Source organism: Oncorhynchus gorbuscha, linkage group LG09 (genome assembly GCF_021184085.1).
Source record: "Oncorhynchus gorbuscha isolate QuinsamMale2020 ecotype Even-year linkage group LG09, OgorEven_v1.0, whole genome shotgun sequence".
Taxonomy (NCBI): Eukaryota; Metazoa; Chordata; class Actinopteri; order Salmoniformes; family Salmonidae; genus Oncorhynchus; species Oncorhynchus gorbuscha.
In genome coordinates, this window is record NC_060181.1 from 90177381 (window position 1) to 90199083 (window position 21703).

The following is a 21703-nucleotide window of genomic DNA, read 5'->3' on the forward strand; positions in this document are numbered from 1 at the left end:
TTGGTTGCCTCAATCAGGTGGATTATGGGTAGTCAGTGTTGGGTCATGTTATTAGGGAAGTTCTCCTCTGATTTTCTTCCCACTTTCTGTAATTAATTCATTTTTATACTTTCATATGGCATGCATAAAGAGATTAAAGGCAGAATCAGTTAAACATTTTGTGAATCATTATTTTATTAATGTATTGTTACCTTACTCTCCACAGCAGGATAGGAGACTGAGACAGTATATTTATAAGCATTGCAGTACAGCAAACATAATCAGTCAGTATTAGAGATGAAAATTAACATCTAAACATTCTCACCAGATACATTACATTTACTGTAAACCTTAAAACCAGATACATTACATTTACGTTACACCTTAAAACCCATCAGTAAGATAATTGTCACAGGTGATCAGAGCATGCTAGATAGCTAACGATCACAGGTGATCAGAGCGTGCTAGATAGCTAATTATCACAGGTGATCAGAGCGTTTAACAACAATTTACAATTTACAACTTACAACAATCACCACATTAAAAGATCAACACTACCCACTGGGCACTGATGTCAATTCAACGTCCATTCCATCTGGTTTCCATGTAATTTCAATGAAATGACGTGGAAACAACGTTGATTCAACCAGTGTGTGCCCAGTGGGTAAGGTATATTCTAAGTGTAACATTTCAAAGAATCTTCTTGAAGAGATTACAGTATTGTTTTTGAGTGTCTCTGACTGTCTGACACCACAGATTCCCATCCCACCATCTGAGCTAAATCAAACAGAATCTTCATAGATTAATTGAGGAAGTTCTCCATTGGTTTGCTTCCCTCTTTTGTCATTAATGACATTACCCAATGATTACACAATCATTACACAATCACAAAAAAAGGACAATGCTAAGCATTCTTAACAAATGGCGAAAAATCATTGTGTTTGTCCTTTTTCAAAGAGTCTCCTTGAAGAGATTACTGTATTGTTTTTGACTGTCTGTTACCAGTACACTCCTTAGGCTAAACCAAAAGTATTGCTGTGCTTGAGGATTTGTTGGCCACTCCATCACTGACCGCCTATACAACCTCTTCCTGAGTCTCAGGTATTTTGAGTGACTGGGGACTTTTTCCAGGAAAATCAAGACAATCACATCATCTCTCTCATCCATAAGTCGCTGATGGGCCATGTAGAATGCGGTCTTGAAGTCCCCGCTCTTGATGTACTTGTTCGTCAGTATGAACACGGTCCTCTTGCTCTGGTGAATGCTCTGGGACAGGTTGTCGATCAGGGGGCAGCCAGGGATCCAGTCTCGTTCCTCCAGACACAGCTGTAAGGGGTGGTCCCCTTGGTCCTCCAGCTGAACAAGCAGCTCCTTCAGCACCCACTCAGATACCTCCGGGTCCTTCTTGTCGTATACCACGAAGGCGTCGTAGGCAGTGCTCGGAGAGGACAGGCGTCTGTAGCCTTTGAACTTGGCCAGGAGGAAGTGGTAGAGGTACCACACGTCCCAGAGGAAGAGGTGGCTGGAGATGGAGAGGGCGATGAAGCTGAGCACCAGGGATGTGAGTAGGATGTAAAGGATGATGGATAGGTAGTTATGCTGGCAGGCCTGCAGTTCTAAGTCCAGGGAGATGACCGGATGACCCCTCTGGGCTCCTGGAGCAGCACAAATCACAGCGGTGGCCAGTCTGGGGATGTTCACCATGGTGCGGTTCAGCCACATCACAAACATGAGGGCGTTACAGTTGCACATGAACTTGTTGTTGTTCAGGACTAACGTGTCCATTTGATCAACAACATCATCAGGGATGCTGGTCTGCTCAATGTTTTGAATGTTATTGAAGCTGAGATCCAGATTCTTCAAACTAAAGGCGTCCTTGAGGAAATACGCAGAGAGTTTGGATATTTGATTTCTGCGTAAGAGGAGAGTCTTGAGAGATTTGGTGCAGTTGGAGAGTTCTGGGGGAACTGTTGATATGCTATTACTACTGAGATCTAAGACCTCTAAGTACTGAAGAATAATCAGCTTCTCCCAACTAAATATCTTCAATCTGTTGTTGTTGATGTAGAGATGAGTGAGTTTGTCTGGCAGGCCTTGGAAGACTTGCTGAGGGATGAAGTTGAGGTTGTTGTGAGAGATGTCTAGGACCCTCAGATTTAGCAGTTTTTTGAAGTAGTCGATGTATCTTGTATCACCATCTCTCCAAAGCATATCTAAACGGTTACCTTTGAACTCTAACTCCTCCAGAGAGAGACTCTCCAGCTCTGTGTTGGTGGATGTAGAAATCTTTATTATAGTTCATTAGTAATCTCGTCAGATTGGTCAAATTTTTTGTGAAATTAAGCATGTGGGTCAAACCCTCTGATTCAAAGTAATGATTGTTGTTGCTTATGTCTAAGATAACTAAACTTCTCAGTTCCTGAAACGCTGTGGAATAGAGAAGGTCCAGACGATTGAATGAGAAGTCAAGATACTGTAAGTTAGTGAGGAAAGTAAACTCAGAACCATTTAGACTTTGGCTCATTGCATTTCCAGAGAGATTTAGGCATCTAAGGTCAGCAAGGTTCAAGAATCTGGAGTGAAGGAAAAATATATTATTCCTGCTGATATCCAGGGTTTTTCCAAACTTGCTGCACTGGGTATTGACGAATGAATTCAGCGTCCCATCCTCCTTGTCCTTGTATTTGCAGCTGCGAGCGTACTCATCGTATCTAAAATAATGAATCTCTCTCACTTCCCCATTGCTGTTATGCCCAGAATCTGACATTGGGGAGCCATGTATGGCTTGTCCTCCTGAAAAGGCAACAGACTGACCACTTTCAGAGGGGGATGATATTTTGTTGTCAGATAAATTTATTATTTTGAAGCTTTTCAGTTCCATTAGAATGCTGAGGTTGGTTATTTTGATGAAGTTGGTGCCCAAGTCAATGACCTCCAGGTTCTTTAGATGAATCAGTGGGCTGATGTCTTCGAGGGTGAGTTGCTGGAAGACGAAGGCCCTGATGCGGAGTACTTTCAAGGATTTCAGGGAGGAAAAGGAGGAACTAAGGTGCAGTGTAGCTGGATACCTCTGCAGCTCGTAGTTAAAAGACAGGTCCAGTTCTTCCAGGTTGGGTAGAGCTCGTGGGAAGTAAGTAAATGCTATCTCTCGAGCTAAAAAGTTGGTTGAGAGATCAAGTACTCGCAGCTCTTTACAGTTCTGAAACCACTCACTAAGCACATACGTGAGGGAGTTACTATGCAGGCGTAGTATCCTCAGTTTGGTCAACGTTTTAAAGGTGTTTTTGTCTATCTGAAGTGAATTGTTAGGACACGGAACACAAGGAAATGGTGCATTGTAACAGCGTGGGCAGTTTCCGCTCAAGTCAAGTATCTCCAATTGGGTTAGGTTATGAAAATCTTTGTCAGTAACCATTTCAATCTTGTTATTATAGAGATACAACTCTCTGAGACTTGTCGGTAATCTTGGGGGAATGTAGGATAAGTTATTTGACTTGAGGGAAAGGAGAGTCATGTTACCAAGCTGTAAAAATGCTCCCTCCTCAATTTGATAGGAAACATTACATGGATTACGATAGTAACAATTTTGACCCAGGTAAAGAATCTGTACGTTAGTGATGTCAGAGAGGTTCCTCTTCAGAATGGTATATATTTTATTCACCTCTAGACTGAGCAGAATGAGGTTCGGAGGGAGACCCTTTGGGATGGTGGAAAGCTGATTCCCATCCAAATACAGAGCCTTCAGATTCCTCAGGTCTTTGAAGGTGTTCGTCTTGATAGTCACACTCTCTGTGCATATGCGGTCCTTGGGGCCGATCTTGATGGGCACGCAGTTACAGCGCATGTCGATCTCGGTGAGGTTCTCCAGGCCCTGGAAGGACGTTGAGTTAATGTGAGGGATGTGGTTGATGGTGAGGGTCAGGTTGGTGGTGTTTCTTGGGATGTCCTTTGGGACCTCTAGAAGTCCTCTCTCAGTGCAATCTACGTTGACCATGGTGTTGTTGCTGACCAGGGTGACGTCACAGGGTAGGGTTTTGGGGTACCAGCTTCCAGCTTCCAGCACAGAGGAGCACCACAGGCCCAGCAGTATCACCCCACACACGTGGAAAGATGCACATTCTGACCTCTGGGGGAACAGGACAGTGTTATTCCTAGAGGGGTAATGATAACACACTCTGACCTCTGGGGGAACAGGACAGTGTTATTCCTAGAGGGGTAATGATAACACACTCTGACCTCTGGGGGAACAGGACAGTGTTATTCCTAGAGGGGTAATGATAACACACTCTGACCTCTGGGGGAACAGGACAGTGTTATTCCTAGAGGGGTAATGATAACACACTCTGACCTCTGGGGGAACAGGACAGTGTTATTCCTAGAGGGGTAATGATAACACACTCTGACCTCTGGGGGAACAGGACAGTGTTATTCCTAGAGGGGTAATGATAACACACTCTGACCTCTGGGGGAACAGGACAGTGTTATTCCTAGAGGGGTAATGATAACATACCTCTGGGGAACAGGACAGTGTTATTCCTGATAACTGACCTCTGGGGAACAGGACAGTGTTATTCCTAGAGGGGTAATGATAACACTCTGACCTCTGACCTCTGGGGGAACAGGACAGTGTTATTCCTAGAGGGGTAATGATAACACACTCTGACCTCTGGGGGAACAGGACAGTGTTATTCCTAGAGGGGTAATGATAACACACTCTGACCTCTGGGGGAACAGGACAGTGTTATTCCTAGAGGGGTAATGATAACACACTCTGACCTCTGGGGGAACAGGACAGTGTTATTCCTAGAGGGGTAATGATAACACACTCTGACCTCTGGGGAACAGGACAGTGTTATTCCTAGAGGGGTAATGATAACACACTCTGACCTCTGGGGGAACAGGACAGTGTTATTCCTAGAGGGGTAATGATAACAGGACGGTGTTATTCCTAGAGGGGTAATGATAACTGACCTCTGGGGGAACAGGACAGTGTTATTCCTAGAGGGGTAATGATAACACACTCTGACCTCTGGGGAACAGGACAGTGTTATTCCTAGAGGGGTAATGATAACACACTCTGACCTCTGGGGGAACAGGACAGTGTTATTCCTAGAGGGGTAATGATAACACACTCTGACCTCTGGGGGAACAGGACGGTGTTATTCCTAGAGGGGTAATGATAACACACTCTGACCTCTGGGGGAACAGGACGGTGTTATTCCTAGAGGGGTAATGATAACACACTCTGACCTCTGGGGGAACAGGACGGTGTTATTCCTAGAGGGGTAATGATAACGAGTCTTATTTGCATGTAGCCTCTCATAAACCATAGGACACAAAGAGTCTTAAAATAATTTAGTAAATTAACTGCTCAATAAAATATACAAATATAGAAACCAGTGGCTCAGCTAAACTAAGATTACTGCAGATGTTTAATTTATGAAAAGGTTGTGATAGCATTTCTTATTTTCTACTATTTCTTATTCTGATTCTATTGACCTTTAGTATGTTGCTCTGCATAGACATAACTTAAAACAATATATAAAAATGTCCTTTTACCTCTATTGAGTCAAAATTCAAAAAAAGGCACTCGCACACCTGAGCAATCTTTTTTTGCAGGTGCATGGTAACAGTTGAACCAGATGAAGGAAGAAGGAAACCGCACACTGCTCTTGAAAGTATCACTGATCTTTAATGAGCTTCGTCGACGAAGGCCGTGTGTCTGATACGTACGCTTATTAAAGATCAGTGTTGCGGTTTCCTTTTTCATTCACCTCTATTGAGTCCTTTCTAATCATGGTTAATTAAGAGTCTATTGGCCCACACATGCATCAATCTAAGTAACATGATTAAAACAAATCCCCATCAAAATCTGTCAGTTTAATTTCAGAGAAATCCTATGTTTTTGTCTCAATCCGCCACATCTACCTTTGTTGGTCTTCTGCATCTGCGGTGGAAGGTGTCCAAGCTACAGCGATGTTTGTCAGACCATGAGATGTCCTGAAAGTCAGTCTTCTCACGAAAAATGTATGTAGTGTCCGAACAGTTTGGCCTTCAAAACGACTATAACCACTATCCTTTCCATAGAGTGGTTATAATAGTTGGAAGGCCAAACCGTTCAGTGTTTTCTGTTTTGCTCTACAGCCTGTCTGAAGGTAACCAATGCAAACGAATGGAAGTATGGAGGTTGTTTTGTGCCAACAAAAATAAGAGGTTAAATATGTGTCCAAAAAACTAAAATATTTCCTGAGCTTTCTTGTATCTCCTAGATATAGGACAGACTCTTCAAATCTTCATTGCTTATTTATTTTTAGATGTCTGATTCAATGCGTCTCTGTAGTAGCAAAGGCCAAATTCAATGTTATTGAATTTATATCTTAAAGGGGTCCTAAAATCCCAAATTAAATAACTAAATGATCCATGGTACGACCATCGTGTTAGCTTAGATGTTGGAGACAGAGGTTAATCCCCAGTTTAGAGGTTAATCCCCAGTTTAGAGGTTCATCCCCAGTTTAGAGGTTAATCCCCAGTTTAGAGGTTCATCCCCAGTTTAGAGGTTAATCCCCAGTTTAGAGGTTCATCCCCAGTTTAGAGGTTAATCCCCAGTTTAGAGGTTAATCCCCAGTTTAGAGGTTAATCCACAGTTTAGAGGTTAATCCCCAGTTTAGAGGTTCATCCCCAGTTTAGAGGTTCATCCCCAGTTTAGAGATTCATCCCCAGTTTAGAGGTTCATCCCCAGTTTCTTAATTTTCATCATTATCATATGAAATATATTACCATATTAAATCTATTACCATATGAAATGTATTACCATATTAAATCTATTACCATATGAAATGTATTACTATATTACATGTATTACTATATTACATGTTTACTATATTACATGTATTACTATATTACATGTATTACTATATTACATGTATTACTATATTACATGTATTACCATATTACACGTATTACTATATTACCATATGAAATGTATTACCATATTACATGTATTACTATATTACATGTATTACTATATTACATGTATTACCATATTACATGTATTACTATATTACATGTATTACTATATTACATGTATTACTATATTACCATATTAAATCTATTACCATATGAAATGTATTACCATATTAGCATATTACATGTTTACTATATTAAATGTATTACCATATGAAAGGTAGTCTTACCATCAAGTGAGACAGCATTGTTCAGATCAATGTTTGTGTGGATAAGTTCTCACGGTTCAGTTCTCTCTTACTGTAAAATAAAAGGAGTACTAAGAACGATAAAATGTTCATGTGAAAACATGAAAACAACAGGCTGATGGAACGAAGGACAAGAGATGTGTGAGTGAAAGTGTCTTTAATAGTTTCCACTTCCCTTTAGGCAGATGCTAGACACCTGTCTATCAATAGACACATAGTACAACTGTTACCTAAGGTCAAGTTCCTAAAATCTAAATTGTTAAATCAATCAATGTTGTCTATTTCTGGTACAGGCTTAATTGAAGCACTTGATCAGCATTTTCTGTATGTAGGCTTTCTTGGTTTATAAATCCAATACTATACATTCAATAGCTTAATTTACATATATATATTTACATATATATATAATTTTAAATAATTTAAGCAGTTTGCAGCAGTACTGATTAATTGTGTGTGAATGGAGCTTCTTTCAAGCATGTGCTCATCCTTGATTTTTAACATTTATTGATAGGAATTTGCATATAGTTTGTCTTATTTATGATAGCATTGCGGTCTTCAAAATGTTCTGCCTTAATATTAAATCTAAAGAGGGATTAAAGTGGATTTTTTCCCCCTCAAACGATCTACACAACCTACTCCACATTTTGAAAGTGAAAGAAAAATTGTATTCAAACAAAGATGTCTTGATTGCATATGTCTTCACACCCCAGAGTTAACACTTGGTGGAATCCTGATCCTGACAAACTCTCCAGTCCCTGCCGGTGACAAGCATACCCATACCATGATGCTGCCACCAAATACAGAGGGTTTCACTTTGTGATGTGTTGTATTCAAGTTTTTAATTTAGGCAAAAAATGACATTTCTTTGCCACGTTGTCTTGCAGAATGACTTGAGGGCCTTTTGTTGCAAACAGAATGTGGATTTAGGGCTTCCTTCTTTTCAAGTTGTCATACAGGTTAGTAATGTGGTGAATGAAATGTTGTATAACACTAAGTATTTGGTGGCAGCATCATGTTATGGGTATGCTTGCCACTGGCAGAGACTGGGGAGTTTGTCAGGATCAAAGGAAATATGAAAGGAGCAAAGCCAAGGTAAAAAGTTCAAGGAAAAGGTGCCTTAGGTCTCTATTCAATATGTATTGCAGAAGTTCAGCTTTACAGCGTGATTTCAATTTTAAAGCAATGTTCCCATGTTAGCGGAGACTGCATTAATAAGGTCTTATTAAAAATGATTCACAGCTGTAATTGTTGCCAAAACTGCTTTCACCAAGTGTTAACTCTGGGGTGTGAATAAACATGCAATCAAGACATCTTAGTTTTCAATTTGGTATTTATTTGGAAGAATTTCAATACATTTCGTTTCACGTTTAGATTTCATTTTAAGGTAGTAAAATGTGAAAACTTTGCGAAGGGTGTGTAGACTTTGACTATAGGCACTGTATAAAAGGAGGAAACGTGTTTACTTGGAGACATGTGCTGACACATTTCTCTATTTTGTTACCACAGTTTCAGGTTCATTTTTTTCTGTAAATGAAAGTGAAACAAACCTAGGTTTAGAGAAACACACCACAAAACCTTCCATCAGTTGGGTGTGCATGCAGGGACAACTGGAACATTAGCTAGTGGCTGCAGTGAAAAACAGCGCTGTCTGTGCCTGTCAAGGTTAGACTACACCATGCAGACACACTCTCCAGCTTCCAAACACTAAATAATTCAACATTGTTATTCAACCAAACATGGTCCAGGAGAGTTTTTGTTATAAATTATGAGAAAGATGAAGTAAGCTCCCTTCACTCACGCAGAAAGGGGCTTGGCTTTAGAGAACAAGAAAACAATATTCGTGAAATATTTTGAAATTGATCATTGAAAATTGAATTGGACCTTTACATTGTATGCCGTTTGTTATCAGAAGAATAAAGGAGACCATAATCAGGTTGCAGCGTTTTAAACCTTTAATATGTTACAGTGCTGACTACCTAAATAACAGGAAAGTACTCAGTGATCATGTGCAAAGATTCATAAACTACGGTGGATTCAGCAAATGAAAAAGATTGAGGACACAATGGACTGTGTCACATAATATAATTTATTGTCTTCCACATTGATTTGTCTAGAGCTCTTTGTCATATAATATGTATCATGTGTAAAATAATATTTCAAGACAATGAATACAAATATAATGCAGATCCAATAGAGGTCTATCTACACATTACACCCCATTATCAATTTGTAAAAGTATACTTATCAAGTATTATCAGTGTATATACCCTAAGGTGAATTATTTTCTGGTCAGAGGCCTGAATATAATCTCTTTTAAAAGTGTCATCACTATTCAGAAAAGGCAAAGGTATGTCACAGCAGTTCACATTGGTTTGAGTCAAATAAACCCATGTCTCTAATGTATGGCTTTGAAATCACTAATCAGAAAGACAACCGTGTTGTTCTGTTTACTTGTAAGGGAGTGTTGTAATTGAGCAACTCAGTGTATTGACAATAGCAGACATGGTGGTAGAGTGATGTGTCATCGGGGGAACTGCCCGAAGCCGTTTCAGCAATTGCAAGCAGACATAACTCATGACGACCTCGTCACCTTGGCTACCAGCTAGTCACCTTGGCTACCAGCTCATCACCTGGGTTACCAGCTCATCACCTGGGCTACCAGCTCGTCACCTTGGCTACCAGCTAGTCACTTTGGCTACCAGCTCATCACCTTGGCTACCAGCTCGTCACCTCCAGCTCATCACCTTGGCTACCAGTTCATCACTTTGGCTACCAGCTCGTCCACCTTGGCTACCAACTCGTCACCTCCAGCTCATCACCTTGGCTACCAGCTCGTCCACCTTGGCTACCAGCTCATCTACCTTGGCGACCAGCTCGTCTACCTTGGCAACCAACTCGTCACCTTGGCTACCAACTAGTCACCTTGGCTACCAGCCCGTCCACCTTGGTTACCAGCTCGTCCACCTTAGTGACCAGCTCGTCCACCTTGGCAACCAGCTCGTCCACCTTGGCGACCAGCTCGTCCACCTTGGCGACCAGCTCGTCCACCTTGGTGACCAGCTTGTCCACCTTGGCAACCAGCTCGTCCACCTTGGCGACCAGCTCGTCCACCTTAGCTACCAGCTCGTCCACCTTGGCTACCAGCTCATCACCTTGGCTACCAGCTCGTCACCTCCAGCTCATCACCTTGGCTACCAGTTCATCACTTTGGCTACCAGCTCGTTCACCTTGGCTAACAACTCGTCACCTCCAGCTCATCACCTTGGCTACCAGCTCGTCCACCTTGGCTACCAGCTCGTCTACCTTGGCGACCAGCTCGTCTACCTTGGCTACCAACTCGTCACCTTGGCTACCAACTAGTCACCTTGGCTACCAGCCCGTCCACCTTGGTTACCAGCTCGTCCACCTTAGTGACCAGCTCGTCCACCTTGGCAACCAGCTCGTCCACCTTGGCGACCAGCTCGTCCACCTTGGCGACCAGCTCGTCCACCTTGGTGACCAGCTCGTCCACCTTGGCGACCAGCTCGTCCACCTTGGCGACCAGCTCGTCCACCTTGGCGACCAGCTCGTCCACCTTGGTGACCAGCTTGTCCACCTTGGTGACCAGCTCGTCCACCTTGGCGACCAGCTCGCGCTGACCGGCTATCATGGCTAAAGCCCTCCACCAGTGACAGGCAGGCCTTTGTTAAGCAGCAGAGCATGTGGAAACTGAGTCAGGGTGAGCAGGATGCACCAGGGCCATGTGACTACGGGCGCTGCCTCACTCTAGGGCCTTCATGGAGAGCAGCTGGCTGAATCTCCATAGGTCGGGCTACCTGACCTCTGACCTATGGACCTCTCTCTGGCCCCCTCCCTGACCTACACTGGAGCGCACCAGGGCCATTATCTAAAGGGAATCTCTCTGTGTGTCTGGGACCCCCTTGGGGAGGCTGTAAGTCTTCCCTTCAGTGAGTTCACATGGGCCAGCATTGTTCCCAGACTCATATCACTCACAGTCACAACACTGGCCATGTTGAGCTGTTCAGCCACAGTGGAGGGTTCAGCTCCAGAGGTGTATAGAGAGATTGTGTTCTCTACCTCAACACTGAGGTTGTTAGGGAGTGATTGGGTTCTTTGACCTCCAGAGAACGGCTGTGGGATGGGGTTTTCTCTACCTTCATCTACATCGTCCCCAACCATGTTGGCCTCCCTCTTGGGGAAGCATTGAGTGAAGGGCTCGTGGCACATCCTCCAGGCTCTTCCACCACCTCCTGGGGTGCAGTCTGGGTAGTGGCATGGCTCGGAGCTGCTTAGCATCCAGTGATGCTGGCAGCAAGATGGAGGCACCTCTGAAAAGCCTCCTGCCAGAGGACTGAGAGCTAACTGATCTAACAGACCATACTGAGCCCTGAGACAAGCTCTTGGAAAGTGTCTTGGAAAAAGCTAATCTCCCCTCTGTGGCTTGGTGGGGTCATCGGGTGACTGGAGTCTCTGGGCACTCCTCCCGTTCAGAGTGGTTTTTGTTTTTTCCAGCAGCGCTTCGATGCTCCCAGATCCAGGGTGTGATGCTGTTCCAGCTCCTCCTCAACATCCGACTCCTGAGGCTGTTTGTGATATGTTCACATGGGTGTACGCTTGATGCCTGGGTGCATTGTGGGAAGGACTCAGGGCTGTGGCACCCCTGCTGCTTTGGCACACTGGGAACACTGGACTCTGAACATGCTGCTGCTACTGGTAAATGATGGCAGTGAGTTGGTGGTGGTGGTGGCGGCGGCGTTTACCTCAGAGAGAGCTGAGGAGTCTTTCCCACCAGCCATCTCCAGCTGTGTACAAGCTACACTAGGGGGAGCAGAAATACAAAGAGAATCGTTAAGCATCGCCCTGACAACATGGTGCGTTGCTTTGATCTCTCATCACCCTTTCCTGTTTTCATCAGAGGACTTTTTTAGAAAGATTTTTTCTCTAATTATGTTTTCACAACGTAGCTTGATTTCTAGAGAATGGTGTAAAATGGAACAACGTTGCATTTCAGCACTTTGACCAACTCTCCCTGCAGCAAGTGTTGTATAATGGACTGAAAAGGCCTCACGCACAGGAATATTATTACAACAACCCTCTACACATCACAGGAGGTTGGTGGCACCTTAATTGGGGAGGACAGGCTCATGTTAATGACTGGAACGGAATCAGTGGAATGGTATCAAATATATCAAACACATTGGTTTCCATGGTGTTTTGATGCCATTCCATTCGCTCCCTTTGCGGCCATTATTATGAGCCCTCCTCCCCTCAGCAGCCTCCTGTGCTACACATGCATGCACTGTATTATTGTATAAATACTACTGACATTCTACTGTCTTTCTGTCTGAAGGGATAATTATACCCTGTCACTCTGACGCGTATCCTAATCCCCACTAGTGAATCATTTATCAACAGCCACACTTCCCTCCTGGAATTGTGTCTCCCAAAGCCACTTAAAAATACACTTAAAAAGTATATTTTCCTGTGTTTTATACATATTTCCACACTATGAGGTTGGAATAATACTGGGATAAGACCTGTAAGCACACAGACGTTATAGGAAAACACTTATTTAGTTGTACCTGTGGTTTCTTTGATCTTGGGCATCCGGTGGCAGTCATCTCCTCGTACAGTACCGAACCCAGGCTCGGCACTGGTGGCTGCGTGGATCTTCCTCAGCAGGGTGGGGTCCATCGTCTGATGTCTCGCCTTGCCTTGCTGTGTGGCCTGGCCTTGGGTGCCATACGCCTTCTCCTCCCAATTCATATGTCCCATTCCCTTGAGGGAACACTCCGAAAGTAGATGCATGTTTTCTCCAGCGCAGAGGGGGGAGTCCCTGGGCGTCACACATCTGCTGCTTCCTGTACTGCAGCCAGCGTCTATGGAGGAACACTGTGAGCTCTGGAGGGAGTGGACACCCTCGCTGTTCTGTAACGATGGCATGTGCTTACTAAGGTGGTACTCATATAGCCGTGTGACATCCTGCTCAGCTGAGGGGATCCTCGACTGCTGCTGCTGCCGGTCGCTGCTGGGTAAATTGGCTTCCTGGGTACTGTGGGGGTCTTTGGCATGGGAGTGTGAATCAGCGTCTAACCTCTGGCTCCTTTCATCCCAGTCCTGCTTGTCTCCCTTAATTGTTACCCTGCAAGAGAGGGAGGCTTGTGAGTCATTCACACAGTCTGGGGAAAGATTGTTGGCCACTTTGTTTTCAGGCGGCCGGTGATATCTTGGGGGCTTCTCTCGATATGGATATGGCGTTCGCCCCAACTCGAATTGGTTCATGTACGGAGATTCCCTTACAATAGCATTATATTTGGGTGGCTCCCCTCTATTTGAGTGGACTTTGCTGTTTTGCTTTTCTCTTGAGTCACTGGTATCTCCCTGAATCCTGCCCTCAGGGTCAATGTGCTTTCCTGGCTGCTTGCTCATCAAAGAGCCCATGTGCAGTTTGCTAATGTAGTTGGTGGGGGACTTGGTCTCCATGGTCTCTGGCTCCATCTCTCCCCTTTCTGAGTATAGGATCTGGGTGGATGACACACCCGAGGACTTGGCCCCTTCCTCTTTCTTCTTCTCCTCCTCCTCCTGGGTCTCCTGAGGGTCGTGCTGTATGGCCAGGGCCTTCCCGTCCTCATACTGTGCTACAGGCAACTCTATTTTCTCCTCAGTCAGAGTTTGGTAGCCCTCAGTGGTGGCCACAAACAGTCTCAGGTGGGTTTCAGACAGTTTCTGGGCAGCGACCAGTTCTGAGCTCTCTGTCATCTCAGAGGAGTTAGTCTCGTTGCCAGAGTCTGACGAGGACTCGGGGCTAAATGCCCTTGATATTTCTATACCTGTGTGCCACAGAGAGACAGACATTTTATTAACAACTTCACCTGAGGCACCTGAGAGATATTATAAAATGGTACACATTTCATTGGTACAAAAAGAATGAAAGCGATGAGTTGAAATGCATTTGTGCACCGTTTCATAAATTATAAAAACAAACAAAATGATACACAAAAAAAGCTCTGGAGACAAAATTTGTGTCACAGCAAATGTTTTACGTTCAAAATGAATGACACGTTGCACACACAAAATGGAAACACAGAACAAAATGAGTTTTTTTATTGAAAAATCAACAACAACAAATGAAAAAAGGTTCATGTCTGGTTAATTTCCGTGGTGTTAATGAATAAACGTTACAGTAGTGTAAGAAGAAGAACCTGTGCTATTTTCTGACTGTGGTTTTGGGCTCTGCTCCTCAGAAGCTGCCAGGGCTTCCAGGGCCTGTAATGTGGACACCACAGCTTCGTCCAGGGCCCCGTCAAGGCCCTCCTCCACCTGTGTGGTGACTGGGTCTATGATGGACACTGAGATATTATCACGGGTCCCCTGGCTCTTCTTGACAGGCACCCGGCCCCCCCCGTGCTCCTCGTCCTCATCAGAGCGGTCCCTGAAGCCTGGGGGCGGGGCTGCGATGGCCAGGTTGAGGGAGTGAAGCAACACATCTTCGTTGTCTTTCTCGTCCTTACCCTCCCATGGCGGGGGCAGGGAGGTCAGGTCGATGATGTCATCGTTGGACCCAGAGAGCGCGAGGAACCTAGCCTTGTCCAGATCCCCCATCAGTCCCATGTCTTCCTCGCAGCTGATGTCCTCCTCGTCCTCGTCCGCGTCTGTGGTATCCGCATAGCAGATGTCGTGCAGCAGCGGCTCCTCACTGCACTCGGTGTTGCCGAAGATTTTGTCAGCGTACGGATATCCCTCCCCGGCCATCCCCATGAGATCCCTGCTGTTGTAATCCTCATCTAGTCGCTCATACATGGGGTCGTGTAGAACCTCTGGGCCTTCCTCCATCAGCCTCTGGTAGCCCAGATTCTGGGGGTCCACACTGTCTAACTGAGGATCCCCGAAGGTGAAGGAGACCTTGGCACTGCGGGGGGAGTCCTGGGGTTTGGGCCTGGGGACACAGAGGTAGGGTTGGGGATGTGTTGGACCACTGGTTCCCCCTCTGGCATCCACCCTCTCTGCCATTTGCATGCAGTACTGGGGCGGCTGCTGGATCTCAGTGATATAGCCAGGGTCCATGTAGTCTGTGTCTCTATTGGTGGAGAGCTCTCTGGTGCAGCGCTGGTTGCTGTGGTGCTGGTGCTCCTCACATCCCCTAAAGGAAGCGCTGTATGTCCACTCTATGGCCTGGTAGACCTGCTTTACTCTGGAGTCATGACCTGAGGATGGGAACCAAACCAGGGGTTGATAATCAGATTTATGCAATAGCAGTTATATTGTATGGACTTAGAACTGTATAGAGTCTAGAGACTCACTGGTGTTGTCTACATTCCCTGGTTTGACCACGTTGAAGATGGAACGCCGAGAGTTCACCAGTAGTCTGTAGTATCCAGCAGTCAGACAGGCCAGATTCATTGCATCAGTGGACTCCATTAGCAGAGTGATGGGCTGGAAGATACGAGGACAACAATGAACACACACTAACTGGAAATAGACTAAGATAGAGTAATGTCAAGAGCTGAATTAAGACAAGACTTAGTGTTATTCTAATGTTTCTCATTGAGCATTTATTTCCTTGCTCGATATTATTACAGAATATGATCTTTTGGCTTATTAAGGCAAAGTACCAGAGGCTGTTTTTTTTTAGTTGTTCCATCAAATTAGCATTTCTGAGATTTTAGGGTATTTTGGTATTAGTACTTTAAAAAGTAAACATAACATTTCTAAAACTTGATGTAGATGTATATTTTATTTTGTTTATCATACTTCCGTCATAAAAATGTAATGAATTTTAACCACGTTAAAATGGACATAAATCCATAATTTCAAAGCTCACCACAAGTAATGACACTTCATTTCAAAAATGTAAACTACGTATTCACCAAAAGTAATTTTTGAGAGGGCCATAAACAATAACTAGTAATGCTACATACTCAAAGAAAGGTTCAAATCTCACCTTTCTGGTTAAAATGCATTCCTGAGATGTAGTCACTTTTTAAGACAAAAGCGCAAATACACAGTACAAATATGATAACAAATTGGACATATTTCCTATTCAACAAAACTGTATGTATAAGGCTATAAATTACTTATATGCTTTCTAAATATAGCATAATCAAATGATAAAATGACTAACTATAAGATTTCACCTTCCTTATAACTGTAAATTACATATTTGTATGTTTAGTGTTAGAGAAAACGTGCATATTTTCTAAAGGTCTCTCTTGATCAAAACATTGGCCCCCATCCCTGTGAATGTCACACACAGCTCTAGCTTGGCTTTCTGAACTCGTTGGGAACTCGCCTTTCATTTCATGTCTGTCTATGAATAACAAAGTGTTTTTAGTTTAAAATCTATGAATTATTTAGATTAATGGCTATGAACCGATCTCTGAATGTGCTCCGATGTAAACATTGCAGGTATTTGCTTTGTCTGTGGCGCCAGCTTCAAGTGCTTTCACATTTCACATCCTATAGTATGTCACACAGGCTCAGAAAAACACTACTGTGTCCGTGGGAATAGGGCAATTTTGATCTGCGGTATCCACAGATCGATTTCTAAGCGTGCATGTCGGACGGAATCGGTACCAGAACCGGGCAGGTCCCCTAAAAAGGGGTTTTAAGCCCAGTTCATAGAGAATGTCACAAACTGGACTATATGTTGTAACTTACCTTGAATAGATGGTGATTGGGCCTAAATAGACATTTGGCGTTTGGTAGTCTAAATTCCTTATACTCCTCTTTAACTGTAATTTTATGAAAGTCAGACTCTTCCCACATGCCAACTCATTTTGCTCAGCTTCACAAGCATCTTTATTCACACCATGTTGTGTGGCTATCCTTAGATATATTTCGTTACGTTACAGCCTTATTCTAAAATGAATACAATTGTTTTTAATTTATTCATTAATCTACACACAATACCCCATAATGACATCACAATACCTCACAATGACATCACAATACCCCACAATGACATCACAATACCCCACAATGACATCACAATACCCCACAATGAAGCAAAAACAGGTTTGTAGAAATTTCGGTTAATAAAAAAACAACAACTGACATTTACATAAGTATTCAGACCCTTTACTTAGTACTTTGTTGAAGCACCTTTGGCAGTGATTACAGCCTCAACTCTTCTTGGGTATGATGCTACAAGCTTGGCACACCAGTATTTGGGGAGTTTTTCCCATTCTTCTTTGTAGATCCTCTCAAGTTCTGTCAGCTTGGATGGGGAGCGCTGGTGCATAGCTATGTTCAGGTCTATCCAGAGATGTTTGATCGGGTTCAAGTCCGGGCTCTGTCTGGGCCACTCAAGGACATTCAGAGACCTGTCCCGAAGCCAGTCCTGCATTTTGGCTGTGTGCTTAGGGTCGTTGTCCTATTGGAAGGTGAACCTTCACCCCAATCTGAGATCCTGAGGGCTATGGAGCAGGTTTTCAACAAGAATCTCTCTGTACTATGCTCTGTTCATCTTTCCCTTGATCCTGACTAGACTCCCTGCCACTGAAAAACGTCCCCACAGCATGATGCTGCCACCACCATGCTTCACCGTAGGGATGGTGCCAGGTTTCCTCCAGATGTGACACTGTTATTCAGGCCAAAGAGTTCAATCTTGGTTTCATCACACCAGATAATCTTTTTTTCTCATGGTCTGAGAGTCCTTTCGGTGCCTTTTGGCAAACTCCAAGCAGCTGTCATGTGCCTTTTAATGAGGAGTGGCTTTCGTCTGACCACTCTACCATAAAAGCCTGATTGATGGAGTGCTGCATATGTTTGTCCTTCTGGAAGGTTATCCCATCTCCACAGAGGAACTCTGGAGCTCTGTCAGAGTGACCATCATGTTCTTGGTCATCTCCCTGACCAAGGCCCTTCTACCCCGATTGATCAGTTTGGCCAGACAACCAGCTCTAGGAATAGTCTTGGGGACCTTCAATGCTGCAGAAATATTTTGGTACCCTTCCCCAAATCTGTGCCTCGACACAATCCTGTCTCAGAGCTCTACAAACAATTCCTTCAACCTCATGGCTTGAATGTACTGTCAACTGTGGGACCTTGTATAGACAAGTGTGTACCTTTCCAAATAATTTCCAATCAATTGAATTTACCACAGGTGGACTCCAATCAAGTTGTAGAAACAAAGGATGATCAATGGAAACAGGATGCACCTGAGATCAATTTCAAGTCTCATAGCAAAGGGTGTTAGGCGGAGCAGCACAGAGGAACCCAAGCGCAGACTCAAGACAGGAAAACAGGGATGAAAGAACCTAGATATTTATTGTAACAGGGAGAGATGAAGTGTGGATCCAGGGAAGTTCGGGTGAGTTGTAGGAAACCAGATGTGGAGGCTGAGGTTTGAGTGAGCTGGGCTGGGTTGGAACAGGGTAAACAAGTCCAGAGGGGAATCCAAGGGAGTTATGGTGAGCTGAATCCAGAACAGGGTAGCAGGGCGGTGAGATGTGGAACAGGAGACAAGAACCAGAGTCAGAGCAGCGAGATGAATGAAGATTACGATCTGACAGAGTGGAAGTGGCAGGACTGAGCATTTGTAGAGGTCTAGATTGTGGAACCGGTTGCAGCTGGTGGGGAACTGCTCTGACTCCAGCACACCTGTCTTCAACCACACAATCAGAGAGAGAGAGAGAGAGAGAGAGAGAGAGAGAGAGAGAGAGAGAGAGAGAGAGAGAGAGAGAGAGAGAGAGAGAGAGAGAGAGAGAGAGAGAGAGAGAGAGAGAGAGAGAGAGAGAGAGAGAGAACTAGGAGAATGGCTGCAGGTCAAGGAGACACTGGATGTCCACTAGGGGGTGTGGCAGGAGCAGATGTGAGAAAGGCTCTAAATACTTACAGTATGTAAATAAGGTATTTCAGTTTTTATTTATTTTATACATTTGCAAAAGTTTCTAAAAACCTGTTTTTGCTTTGTCATTATGGGGTATTCTGTGTAGATTGATGAGGGGGAGGGAGTATTATTTTAGAATAAGGCGGTAACGTATCAAAATGTGGAAAAAGTCTAGAGGTCTGAAAACATTCCAATGCACTGTAAATTCTCCAGACTTGTATCAAGGGAATTGTTGATATGTTGTAACAGTTTTATTACTATACTCGGCCTTGTCTCAGGATGGTAAGTTGGTGGTTGAAGATTTCCCTCTAGTGGTGTGGGGGCTGTGCTTTGGCAAAGTGGGTGGGGTTATATCCTTCCTGTTTGGCCCTGTCCGGGGGTGTCCTCGGATGGGGCCACAGTGTCTCCTGACCCCTCCTGTCTCAGCCTCCAGTATTTATGCTGCAGTAGTTTATGTGTCGGGGGGCTGGGGTCAGTTTGTTTATCTGGAGTACTTCTCCTGTCCTATTCAGGTGTCCTGTGTGAATCTAAGTGTGCGTTCTCTAATTCTCTCCTTCTCTCTTTCTTTCTCTCTCTCGGAGGACCTGAGCCCTAGGACCATGCCCCAGGACTACCTGACATGATGACTCCTTGCTGTCCCCAGTCCACCTGGCCATGCTGCTGCTCCAGTTTCAACTGGCCTGGGCCCTAGGACCATGTCTCAGGACTACCTGACATGAGGACTCCTTGCTGTCCCCAGTCCACCTGGCCATGCTCCTGCTCCAGTTTCAACTGTTCTGCCTTACTATTATTCAACCATGCTGGTCATTTATGAACATTTGAACATCTTGGCCACGTTCTGTTATAATCTCCACCCGGCACAGCCAGAAGAGGACTGGCCACCCCACATATGCTCTCTCTAATTCTCTCTTTCTTTCTTTCTCTCTCTCGGAGGACCTGAGCCCTAGGACCGTGCCCCAGGACTACCTGACATGATGGCTCCTTGCTGTCCCCAGTCCACCTGACTGTGCTGCTGCTCCAGTTTCAACTGTTCTGCCTTATTATTATTTGACCATGCTGGTCATTTATGAACATTTGAACATCTTGGTCATGTTCTGTTATAATCTCTACCCGGCACAGCCAGAAGAGGACTGGCCACCCCACATAGCCCGGTTCCTCTCTAGGTTTCTTCCTAGGTTTTGGCCTTTCTAGGGAGTTTTTCCTAGCCACCGTGCTTTTACACCTGCATTGTTTGCTGTTTGGGGTTTTAGGCTGGGTTTCTGTACAGCACTTTGAGATATCAGCTGATGTACGAAGGGCTATATAAATAAATTTGATTTGATTTGATTTGATTATATCACATTTTTATTTGCAAATATGCACCAAAAATGCAGTTTACCTACATGTTTTTCTATTTTTATAGATAAAAAAATATATATATATATATATTTAACCTTTATTTAACTAGGCAAGTCAGTTAAGAACAAATTCTTATTTACAATGACGGCCTACAATGACGGCCTACAATGACAAGCATATAGATAGAAATATTTAAAAACTATATATCCACAATCCGTTCCTGGAGTGTCTTAACAAAATGTTACATATTTTTATAGAATATTTCAGAAAAAGTTTTATATTGGTGACAATATTCAACTGATAAAAAGTTAATTGTGATAGGATTAATGGGAAGAAAAAATACCACACTCAGAATGAGTTAATTTAGAAGATTTCACCTTGACATCCAGAACATGTAGCTCGACCCTGACGTTCTTCTCGTCCTCTGTGTACATCTCGATGCGGTTGACGTGGCTGAAGTCAGCCAGCAGCGCCACCAGGTTAGTCTTGGTGTTGATCACATGACTGATGCCATACCTGGGACCCACTAGTAGAGTCACCTCTGTGTGCTTCTCACCTTGCTGTGGGCATAAAGCAGAACGGAAACCATTGAAAGACAATACACACGGGGGGCGGACTGGGACCACATATCGGCCCTAGCATTTCTAACACACCGGACCATTTTTTTCCCTTGAGGCCCCCATACAGGCCCATTTTTTTCACTTATGGCCCCCATATTAGACAGATAATGATCATTTTGTGCAAAAAAGTCATGTTAGACAGGCCCACTAATAATGGACCAGCCCATCTGGCATTTGCCCGAAATGCAGATGGTAGCCTGTCTCTGGATACACAGACTCCATTAATAAGATATAACTTATTATGATATGATATTCTGATATTTGATATTTGATGTGTCGTTACTCAAAAGTTCAGAAAATAAGAGGTAGTTATTTACCAGCAGTATAGATTTAAACACCCGCCCTCCATACAGTCTCAGGTCACTGAGATACTTCAGATAGTGGACCTTGGCCTGCAATGCTGACAGCTGAAAGAGAACATGAGCAATGTAGGCTACTGTCGTTGTATGAATGTGCACAGAGGATTTATTTTACAAAGAAGGTGGCGCTGTGAATGGTCACAGTGACGCATTACATTATCTAACAGTGAGAAATGTATGAGAGCATGAGAAATCAGGTTGAGTATTCCACTAGGTGGTGCTCTTTTCCAATGTGCTGCATTAAGAGTGAGCTGGAGGAGAGGGGGAGAAGAGGAGACAGAAAAGAGGGAGAAGAGACATAGAGAGAGAGGGAGAGAGAGAGGCATAGAGAGAGAGAGAGAGAGAGAGAGAGAGAGAGAGAGAGAG

The 21703-nt window shown here is 44.0% G+C and overlaps 2 protein-coding genes across 2 annotated transcripts in view; both read right to left on the minus strand.

Annotated features, from left to right (window-relative positions):
• Positions 1-190: 190 nt before the first annotated feature.
• LOC124044255 (toll-like receptor 7) lies at positions 191-7310 on the minus strand. The gene is given in 3 exon segments (XM_046363870.1): positions 191-2268; positions 2270-4105; positions 7173-7310. Coding segments are annotated over 3 exon segments (3192 nt in total). The 5' UTR covers positions 7191-7310; the 3' UTR covers positions 191-930.
• A 3542-nt stretch (positions 7311-10852) lies between these two features.
• The window catches only part of LOC124044254 (FERM and PDZ domain-containing protein 4-like), a 71216-nt gene continuing 60365 nt past the window's right edge, over positions 10853-21703 (minus strand). The window contains 6 exon segments of the mRNA XM_046363869.1: positions 10853-12008; positions 12773-14020; positions 14393-15394; positions 15491-15623; positions 20736-20918; positions 21296-21385. Coding sequence (XP_046219825.1) covers positions 12004-12008; positions 12773-14020; positions 14393-15394; positions 15491-15623; positions 20736-20918; positions 21296-21385 — 2661 coding nt within the window. The 3' untranslated portion in view covers positions 10853-12003.